The sequence below is a fragment of the Limulus polyphemus genome, unplaced genomic scaffold, assembly GCF_000517525.1.
Source record: "Limulus polyphemus unplaced genomic scaffold, Limulus_polyphemus-2.1.2 Scaffold210, whole genome shotgun sequence".
Lineage (NCBI taxonomy): Eukaryota > Metazoa > Arthropoda > Merostomata > Xiphosura > Limulidae > Limulus > Limulus polyphemus.
The window spans coordinates 724,041-735,710 of NW_013665820.1; the positions used below are offsets into that span (position 1 = coordinate 724,041).

The 11,670-nt window shown below is 30.2% G+C and overlaps 1 protein-coding gene across 1 annotated transcript in view; it reads left to right on the top strand.

Moving 5' to 3' along the window:
- LOC106478428 (lysosome-associated membrane glycoprotein 1-like) overlaps positions 1-11,670 on the top strand; it is a 19,412-nt gene that overhangs the window by 2,355 nt on the left and 5,387 nt on the right. Inside the window, exons 2-3 of the mRNA XM_013938970.2 lie at positions 6,081-6,443; positions 9,256-9,472. Of these exons, the coding sequence (XP_013794424.1) occupies positions 6,165-6,443; positions 9,256-9,472 (496 nt within the window). The 5' untranslated portion in view covers positions 6,081-6,164. The remainder of the gene's footprint in view (positions 1-6,080; positions 6,444-9,255; positions 9,473-11,670) is intronic.

Consider the following 11,670-nt stretch of genomic DNA (forward strand, 5'->3'; position numbering starts at 1 on the left):
GTCCTTGAATAGTGGGCAGGTACCAGTAGGATTGGAAGTTAGCTAATGTTACTCCTCTTTTACAAGGGAGGTTGGTAAAAATTGTTCCAATAATCATAGGCTTATTAGTCTTACATCAGTTGTGGGGAAAGTTTTTGAAAGTCTGATTAAAAGATGCTTTGCAAAGTCATTTGACAAAATTTAGAATTTTATTGGATAGTCAACATGGTTTCACTAAGGGAAAATATTGCTTTGCAAAGTCATTTGACAAAATTTAGAATTTTATTGGATAGTCAACATGGTTTCACTAAGGGAAAATATTGCTTTGCAAAGTCATTTGACAAAATTTAGAATTTTATTGGATAGTCAACATGGTTTCACTAATGGAAAATATTGCTTTACAAATCTTTTAACATTCTTTGAAAAGGTTACTGCTTATGCAGACGAGGGTAAGGGTGTAGATTTGGTGTATTTGGATTTTCCAGAAGCATTTGACAAGGTGCCACATAATGGCTTGTAAAAAAATAGCTCTATAGGTGTGGGGGATAAATTAGCAAAGTGGATAGAAGAGTGGTTGGGTGGAAAAAAGCAGAGGGTTGGAGTTCAGTCAAACTGTCATAAGTGGAGTACTTGAGGGCTCAGGACCTTTGCTCTTTTTGATTTACATCAATGACATAAATGAAGGAATAGTCAATAAATTACTTAAACTTGCAGATTTTAAGGTTTTGGGTATTGCTAGCTATGAAGAGGATCCTGCTGTTTGCAAAAGGATTTGAGTTAGGCAAATAAATGGCAGATGGATTTTAATTACAATAAATGCAAGATAATGCATGTGGGTTATCATAATTTGAATTATAAGTATAATTTGGATGAGAATAACCTTAATAGTATTATGAAAGAAAGGGATCTTGGTGTAATAGTCGATCAGTCTAAAGCCATTCCAAGCAGTGTGCTGTTGCTAGTGGAAGGAGAAATAGGATTTTAGGTTGTATCTATCGAAGTATTGAATACAAGTCTAAAGAGGTTATAATTTCATTGTACAGATCACTGGTTAGGCCACATTTGGAATATTGTGTTCAGTCTTGAGTTCCTTACCTTTGGAAAGACTTTGAATTGTTGAAAAGGGTTCAGAGAAGGGTTACTAGAATGGTGCTTGGGATGGAGGGGTTGTCATACGAGGAGAGGCTGAAATCTCTCAAACTGTTTTTCTCTTGAAAAAGAGGAGTTAGGGGAGGGGGTTTGATTGAGGTGTTTAAGATTGTGAAGGGAATTGATAGTGTTGATGCATCATCTTTTTTCTTATTTAACAGTGAGAATAGTAGGACTAGGGGATACAAATATAAATTTTGGCAAGGTAGAAGTTATCTTCAGCTAAGACAGTTTCATTTTCTTAATTGTGGGGGGGGGGAGGGGTTGGTCTTTGGAATGGGTTGCCTTCAGATGTTGTAGAGCCAGTAAATTTAAGTGAGTTTATGAAAAAGCTTGATAAGTATATGGATGATAAAGGCTGGCTTTAAGATTTTTTAAAAATTATTTTAATTTAGTTTAGAGAATGGAACAGCTGAGATGGACCAATAGGTCCTATGATCTCCCAAAACGTTATGTTGTTCAAAATTTTATTGAACTACTATTTCATGAACTTATGTCAGTAAGTTTGGTATCGAACTGTAGATCATAATTCAAATTTTAGTATTATACATTATTTCATTTCTTAATTTTAAAGTAAATATTAAAAAACACAGTTAAACATAGATTTTTGTGTCACATAGTATATTGAATGCAGCACTGGTTCAAATTAGATATTTGTGATGTCAGAGTACTAAGTCTATGGTTTTGTACCAATTAAGAACTCAAATTACTGATATTGACAAGCTGGAATATAAAATAAGAACCTTGTATCTTTTCTATTTGCTGAGATATCACTCATGTACTGAATCAAACACAGTGGCCCCGCTCACCTCTTTCCATTTTAGGAAACAGTCCCTTATATACACTTACTTCCATATATGACGTGAATAACCAATCAAAAGCTCAGAATGTCCCCCTAGTGGCTTTCTCTACCATTTTTATTTGTGAGGATGCAATCTTGTTCTTTTGAACCAATATTTCAAGGAGTTAGGTTGTGTCTTTAGTCTGCTCGAAATTTCATATTTTGCAGACCCAAATACAGCATAGTTACAAAGCCTGATAAATTATAGTGAAATTCTGTGGTATCGATATAGTAACTTATGATTTTTTGGTTATTCAACTATATATTTAAAGCCTAAAAAAATTATTTTGTTTCATATCCTTCATATGCAAAATTTTAAAAGGCTTAGCAACCTATGTCAAGTAGCAACTGAGTACAAAGGTCATAACTAGAAGAGAGAATTGTTTACTTTACTTCTTTATTTACTGTTCTATGTTTTAAGAAAAGTATAAGAACTTATTTCTAAATAGTAATAATCTATATACATGTATAATAATTGAAATGTGACTGTATTTTACAAAATACTAGTTTACTAAAACACAGCCAAGACAGGTCACTTCGTAAAGACTAAAGGTCAGTTTTATATTATTGGATATGGTAACATGAGAGCATGTTTGTCATTTCATTGTAACTTCTGTACTGTTAGCCAGGCATTGCTGAAAGGTCAATATAATCAAAATTATAAATGTATAATTTTACGAGGTTTAAGCTATTTAGTCTCTTCACTTATGTTTTCTTGTTACAATTTATTGTCATTCTAGAACAAAAGAGGCATAATTTATATTTATTTCCTAATTTTTGATGGTGGTTACAAGATTGGTCAAATGTACTGAACCTGTACAGAGATTTGTTAGTGAAAATAACAGATAAAATATAAATTTCTTTCTTAAGAAACATTTGATAACTATCTGGACTTTATAAAGATTTTGCATGTGAAATTGTAAAATTTTCTTATGCATAAAAGTAGTTTTAGTCTTAAAATGAAAATTACTTTGCATGTTGGATAGGCAACATGCGAAAAGAAAAGAAAAAGGGCATGAGAAAAACATTGCTTAACAAACCTTGAGACTTAATAAATAAAAAAAATTATATTTTGCATTTGAAAGCATTGTAATTTTTACTGATGATCTGCCAAATTTCGTTAACATACATTTATTAATTTAAAAGATATAGCATGAAAACTATAACAAGCACAAAATGGTTATGAGGTCGGTCCCAGGGACTGAGCCTGTGCTGAAAAAGTTAAAGCCTTGGATAGCAACTGTGTATTTCTAAACTAATACAACCATATGAACATGAATTAAACATTGCCATGGTAAAATCGTTATTCAGATATTTAATATGTCTATATATGTGAATTTTTTTTCATCCAAGTTAGTATTGTAGCTATTTAATTTTAATGAAAAAGTTTGAAGTGCTTTTTTTTTTCATAGTTTTGTATCAATCATATTAATAGAAATTAAGATATAAACTTTGGAATTGTTTTATTATAACCTGACTGAACTCATTATTTACAGAACATATTAACATTCTTTTAACTTAAGTTACTTTAGGACTATATGGTCAACATTGATTAATATAAAATGCTATAGTATTATTGTGGAAGTCTCTTCTTTTATATTTACTAAAATTTTAGTAACAGTGTTACGCAGCTAACTTTTAGAAAGTTAACACCTATCATACCATCATTATAACAATGAAAGTTCTATAGCTAGTGTGGAAAAGTTAAATGTTACTTGTTAACACAATAATACAATATTATTTGAATAGACTTTATAGTTTTTTCTTACTCATTCCCTAATGGTTTTCAAGCTTTAAGACAGTGCTATAACTATCAAAAATTTTTATTTTACAAAATGAATTGATGTTATTCTAATTTATGTTTTAGGCTACTTGAAGAATATAAAAAAAATACTTGGTATTATATGCCTTATAAATAAAATTGGTTATGATTATTCACTACCATTAGTTAGTCATGAAGTATTTAAGTAGCTGCATCATTGTGGATACAACACTCAAGGCCTCAGCATTGTTGTGAATAGCTTATAAATATATAGAACATTATTGAATTGCCTGAAATAAGTATGAGAAAGTGTACACACTATTGTTGTATCAGGTGACTGATAGTGAATAAATCTTTTATCATTTGTAAATGTTAAACAATGTAGTTGCATTGATTGTATGGTACATCTTTGTGTACAAAGCTTAGGGTTAAAAATAATTTAATTCTAAACTATTGTGCATGATGTTTGAAGACAGGATTTCTTTTGGCTTTTCATACTTTTTGTTACTTAACAATTTTAGTCAGTTTCTTGTGTAAGTTCTAACTATACTTTAATAATTGTAACTTGAATATTTAGAATGGATATTTTCTCCTTTTTTGGCATTTATTTAGTACATATCTTTACAGTTGTAAACAAAACTACTTCCTTGTTGATTTATTTTAGAAATTTTCTGCACATCCCAAAGAATACTATTTTTGCTAAAGAAACCTATCACCCCTTGAGAATACATTATTCATTTCTTGATTTTGAAGTGTTTCACTTAGTTTTTGTTTATCTTGGTTGAAGCATTGTATTAGTGCCACATCAAGTTATTTGATCATTTACTAATGAAACACATATTTGAAAACAGCTATAAAGAAAGTTTAAATATGATTGGATAGAACAAAAATTAGACTGTTGCAAGCTTAACAGTAGCATACAGGTTTGAATTTTATGTAGATTATGTAAATGTTCCTTTTTGTGGATTGTGAAAGTACTTGTGTGTTAAATTATAACTGTTCGAAAGCTACAGAAATTTTCTTCATTGAGAAGACATCAGAGAACTTGAGATAATCTAAACTTGCACAGTTTAGAGATGGGTTGAGTGGATAACAAAAATTTTTTCATAAGTTCACAGTAACAGATGTACAATATTTGAACAATGTTTTACCATCAGATTCAGGTAGTTTCCTAGACAAAGGAAACAAAAGTCGCATAACTGGAGAATGCTTGAGGCTTAATAAAGGTATCTTGATGTATGACTGTTTAAAATTATGGTGTTACTTTTTTAATAGCTATAATATGGTTGTATTGAGTTGCAGTGTTTGTAAAAATGAGATTTTCTTTACGTACATCAAATAAAATCTCGTCAAATCAGATGTTTAGATAACTTGGCTGCTCATTTCATTGAGTACGGGAAGAGATTACAAAATATTCTGACTCAAAGCTTTATTGAATATTTTTGTTTATGTTATTCAAATAAAGTACATAAATTGACTAACTGGCTACTTAATTATTTCTAATTGCAACTGTAAAATGTTTTAAATAAAAATCATTATTACCATTAACAGTGATAGTAAAACATGTTTTCATTATTTAATTATCAATTTATTTGATTTACGGAAGATCTGTGTGCGATTACTGCATGGTGGTATTTAGTCAATGTATTTAGCCATTAATCTGCTAAGTAGGAAATGTGCAGGTTATCTTTAAAAACAAAATTGTGTCAAAATAAATGTTTTAGGTAAAATGTTTTTTGCAAAACCAAGGGTAGTTCGAAAATATGTAAAGATAGCAAAAACAGCATTAGTGCCGTATTATAATAGTGGGCATCTACTAATAGGTTAATATATAAACAAATGTCACATTGCCTGGCTGAAATTATGTCTGCATTGAGCCTACAGTTGGATTTTAGGCTTGTGGCAAAAAACCTAACATTAAAATAATATAAACTAAATATGGCAATATTTATGCATAGTTTGTAATTTAAAGTACGTTATTAAATGTACAAATTACTGTATTTATTGTAAAGTCAAATAATGTCATGCCCTCTTTTTTTCTTCCATGCTTTGTTTGGATTGTTAAAAAATACCAAATTTTTGTAAACCATCTACTTGGAAAAGTTTTACAAGCACTTTTTTTTTTTGCAGTGAAGTACTTAAAAATTCTTTGCACTAAGATAACTGGCCAACATTCTACTCTGAAAACCAATTCATTCATGCCCAAGTTGTGTACAGTACGTGTAATTAAGATGGTGTTAACAATGTAATGTGTTGTAAATTGGAATGAATAATAGTTATTTATATGTCAGTTTGTGGATTTCTTTTTGTAATACCAAATTGAATTTTAATATCTTTTTTTCTCTGTAGCCCAGGATAACACAACTGATTTCAGTAATACAACATCTGAAGTTGTTGTTATTTCTACTTTGGCACTAGATGGTAACGATATAAATGATAATATTACCACTAGTAGCCCCTCTACCCTTTTACCAACCACTACTGAAAACAGCACTGAAAATTCAAGCACTTTTTTTCCAACTTCAACCTCTAGTGAAAACAACACAAACTCGAGCACTTTTTCACCAACTGCAGGCACTAGTGAAAGGCCCTATAAGTTCAACACCATCATCTGCAAATAACTGGATAGTAGAGGATGGAAATGTGACTTGCATCATCTTAACCATGGAAGCTAGTTTCAGTATCAAATACAACAAGACTGATCATAAAACGGTAAGTGTTATGATATATTTTTGCTTTAATAATTTTCTCTTTGGCCTCGAATTAATCAACCAATTTCAGCAATTTGTTACTCACCCATTTCTGGTTAGCTTCAAAGATTAAGTCACTTATTTCTAGGGACTTGTATGAGAAGTCTTATTTGGCAGTGCTTCTATATATCTCATTCATATGTATAAGATGCTGTTGGTACTTTCCTCGATGTGCCCTTATGACTTCTTCAAGTGGAGAAGGAACACAAAGTAAGGTAACACAAGGCTAATAAACCTTTCCTCCCACTAGATAAAAAAAACATACAATATTCACATCCAAATACCCATCTGTGAGAAATAAGTAATTTAAGCTATTATCACACATTATTAGGTAAGTTATTCCACAGTTGTTAAATTATCTGAGAACAGTAGTTAGTGTCTGTATGTGTACAGAAATTAACTGAGAATGTCTTGGTTAAAATGAGGGCAGTTCTTCCAGAAGATGTGATAGTGTGCTTTGTATGCTAGGTTTGGATATAAAGAGGTAAAGATTAATTATAAAAGGTTTTCCAGCAGGTTCTCTGTAGAAAACTTTTCCAAGGAAGTTTGAAAATACATTTTTATACACATTGTAGCCAAATTTTAAATTGTAATTTTATCATATGATAAATTACAGATAATATACCTAGAGAAAATGTGTCACGTGAGTCACACTGGTGAAATTCAGGATTTTTTAAATATTGCCTTATAAAATTAAGAACTTAAAACTTGTATACTATTAAAATATGGGTTATTATCTAAGATTTTATGCTATACTAATCTGTATACAAAAAAGTAGTTTAGCAAAATTTTGAATCTAAGACACTAAAATCTTATCGTGCACGGTAAAGAATACCTGGGGCAAGATGGTTAAAGGATATTTTCCTTTGTTTATGTTGTGTTGATTTAAGTCGAAAGATGTTTAACAAAGTCAACAAGTTTGTGTTGTGTTGATTTAAGTCGAAAGATGTTTAACAAAGTCAACAAGTTGTGTAAAAATAGGGAAATAATTGACCCTTAGCCCTTTACATACACAAACACCATGTTTACAGGATACAGAACCCAAAATAGTTTAGACTTCTGCTTTCTAGGCTTAAACCTTCTCTTAATGAAAAGAACATCAAGAACCACTAATCACCTGTACTGATAACTAACACTAGTCCCTTTACCACAAGCATAATTTTTAGCTTAAAATAATATTGTAATTTGGTCCAACAGTGATTTTTGACCATATATTTAAATACAATAATAATAAATAAAATATTAATGCATCTATAAATGTTTTCATCAATACACTCTTTACTTTACAATATTTGTCTCATTCAGGTGCCACTGCACTACATAGGAATGTTACAGTACATTTTTGTAGTTAATGGTTAAACTACAGACATGAACATTCAATTAAACTTCTTAATCTTAATATACCACAAGAGGGCAGCACACACTACTACTAGCCATTTCAGTATAACTTGTATAATTATTTTCTCACACTGTACATCAGGTTGGAATGTCACAATCAGTTTAGACTAGTTGTCTTGTTTTCCCAGAAACCATGTTGAGCCTACAGAGATCTTTGCATTGCAGGTGGACGGATAAATAATGATTATGATTTAGTATTCTAAAATTTCAAACTTGTAGTTTTCTCCAATTTTTCTTCCTTATGGCAAACCTTTTATAGTTAACTACATTTGAGTTTGAGCTATTGCTTGTTCAGTGTTAGTTGGTAATTAATATTCTGTTTATCAAATCCAAATATTAAAGGTTGTATTTGATAATTAGCATTGTTCTTTTGCATCAGTTTCTTTTTGTAAGAGATGTTTTATTCTTTTATAATTATCCATTTTCATTTGAGCACTTAACCCTTTATAATGTCTGAACTATTAAAAATTGTTTTAAAATTAACAAACTAGATTAAATAGTAGCTGAAATAAAATTGCAGTACAAAACCTTGCTGTAATTTCTATTATAATAGATAACTGTTTTTTTTATGGTATTGCCACTTCCATGTTTCACAAATTGACATACTGATATGGTACATTACCTCTTCTCACATAAATAGCTATTCTTGTTCATTGCTGCTCTCTATATGCAAAAAAAATTTTACACATGCCACAAGCCTTTTATCTCTCCTCCATTTGCATTGACTGATTTTAATGCTTCTCTCTCTCGTGCATATCATTATGTGTCAACTTTCCACCAATAAGAATGCAACATACTGTCATGACGCATGTGATTCCCTCTATTCAGTTATACTGAACTATCACTTCTTGTTTGGCAGTACTTGTGTCAAGACATTTTTTTATAGCATAAAAAACTATAACAAACACGAAATGGTTATGAAGTGAGTCTGTAGGACTAAGCCCGTGCTGAAAGAGTTAAGAATCTTTAAAATAAATGACAAATAACTAGTCTTTTGATATCTTTATAACAATGCAATATACTTAGCCTGTTTTATAACTTACTAATAAGCTGAATTGCATTATACTTTCTAAAACTATGTTTGTAATATTTTCACCACCAAGCTCAAATTAAATATTTTAGTCCTACTATTAATAGTTATCAGTCTTATGAAATTAACATTTTATTATTATTATTATAAATACAAGTTGCTACAAATAAGAGTATTAATAAGATCCTTAAACACATTTAAATGAGATATTCCACAAACTTTAATAGCTTAGCTTTCAAACATCTCTGCATTAGGATAAATTAGAAATACTATTCATTGAATTTTTACTCAAATATGTCTTCTGTTACTCTTTCAACTCTAATTAAAAAGAAACCGAATATTTCAGATTGGAACTGGGAAGCTTTTTCTTCCACAAAATGCATCAGTTGATGTTAAAACCAGTACATGTTCAGGTAAAAATGGCACCCAGATAATTGTGTTGATTTTTAACAACAATTCCTTCATGATGACCTTTACAAAAGATGATAAACAAGTGTTGGTAACAGAGATGAAGCTGAATTACATTCTGGATAATAGTACCTTTCCTGATGTTTCAGAACTGGGTAAGTACAGTAGATGTGTTTGTTGTATCAATTTGAAAATGGGCAAGAAATGTGAGAAAGGATATACTTTAATTTTGAAGAGTGTATTCTTGAAAAATTTATTGTAATGTTATGTTCTTTTGTAACAATTTCACACTATACCACATTAAAGTACATATTTTCAAATATTGTATATTTCATATGTAAAGTGAAAGTAAATATTATAGTATAAATGTTATTTTTACAATTTAAGTTTTAGTTAATAAAATGTTGTTGACATTACCTTGTGTCTTATGTTAAAGAGGCCTAAGACAAGTGAAAAGTAATTTTTTGAATTTTTATCTTAAGTTTTAGATTCCTAACCAGAAGTGTGTTTCAGATTTTTTTTGTCTACCAAGAGTTGTATGGTTGTTTCTTGATCCTTACAATGTATCCACAACATTAAAAAAAAAGTATCTGAAGAACACAAATCTTAGGTGTAACGATCTTTTACATTTCACTAATTTAAACAATCAACCAAGTCAAGGAACCAATTTTCTCAAGTATTGAGTTAATTAGGCACTTGCTTTGTTTTCAGAATGTATATGGTTTGAATACTAACCTCTGTAGAGCTCTATATCAACAAATTTGCAGTGCTTTTCTTGTACAAAGTGTTTTTATTTTACTTTTATTAGACAATATATCAAAGCAGAATATTTTAGAAAACCCATGAATCTCCTACACTGATGGCAATGGTATTCATTCTTGGGTGTAACTTTTGTAACCTTTTCTAATAGTGTTATTGTTTTTGCTATATTCAATTGTGAGAATTTTCTACCATTTCTGTTGTCAAATGGACAACTACCCAATTCATACAAATTTGGTGTGAAAATCTAAAAGGGTGGAGCTACTGGGGTGGAAACAAAATACTAATTCTAATAGGATGATCTGAAATTGCCTTGTCTACTTTGTTTATGCTTGACTGAAATTAGTATGTGTGGCTTTTTATAATTGGATGATTGAGGGCTGGCTGACAAATTACAAAACTTCTTGTGAACTTGAAGGTTTTTTAATGCTTTGGAAATGCACCAACTTTTTTTAAGTACAAAAGCAGATAATTGTATTGGATCAACATAGTTAGGCTTTAAACATTTCACCATACACCTTAACTCTCTGTATATAGCCTTGGTGAAACTTGAAGGTTTCTTAATGCTTTGGAAATGCACCAATTTCTTTAAGTACAAAAGCAGATAATTGTATTAGATCAGTATAGTTAGGCTTTAAACATTTCACCATACACCTTAACTCTCTGTATATAGCCTTGGTGAATTTAACCAACTTTTGTAACCACCTGTAATTGTGAAACTGTACTTAATAGAACTCTGATTGTAGCAAGTGTATCTTCACAAAATTTAGTCAGCTTTAGTGAACATTACAAGTTTTTTAAAACATTTTTAGTATAGTTTTACTAAAGATTTGCCTAAAGTTACAAAGCCTTTATTGAGTCAGTCTGAGTGAAAGGTGATTTTCATGTTAAGAATTAAAATGTTTGTTTTTATCTTAGTATGCATACTTTATTTGCATAATCTCTGGAACCTCATAATTGAATATCGAGTTTTTTTTTTTCTGTAAAATTTTATATTTTAACATTTATTTTCTCTACCCTAACACTAATTTTATCAAAATCATCAGAGTACAGTAAAATTAAAAGTTGATAATATGAAATACAATGAATAATACCATTTTTTCCCATAAGGTACTGCATATTGTAATAGATATTTATTTATCTTAATAGCCTCAGCTTCTAACCTTTTCAGATATCTTCTTTCTTTTAATATTACAGTTTTAGTGTTGTATTTTGGGACACACTACTGCACAGGAAAATCAATAAATCACAGCAGGATTACATTTAGATGTTTCCTATAGTCTCAGGTAAATAAATAATCTGGTTACAGTCATGCACATACCTTAAATTTTGTTACCCAATTTTGTATTTTTTACATTGTAGTTAATTTTGTTAAATATATAACAAGTAAACACACACACACACACACACACACACACGCACACACACACACACACACACACACACACACACACACACACACCACCTACCTACCTACCTACCTACCTACCTACCTACCTACCTACTGCTGTACGAGACGTACCTACCTTACTAACTTAACCTATTTACTTTTACACACGTAGTTAGTTTAGGTTATAACTAAATAATAAAGTTA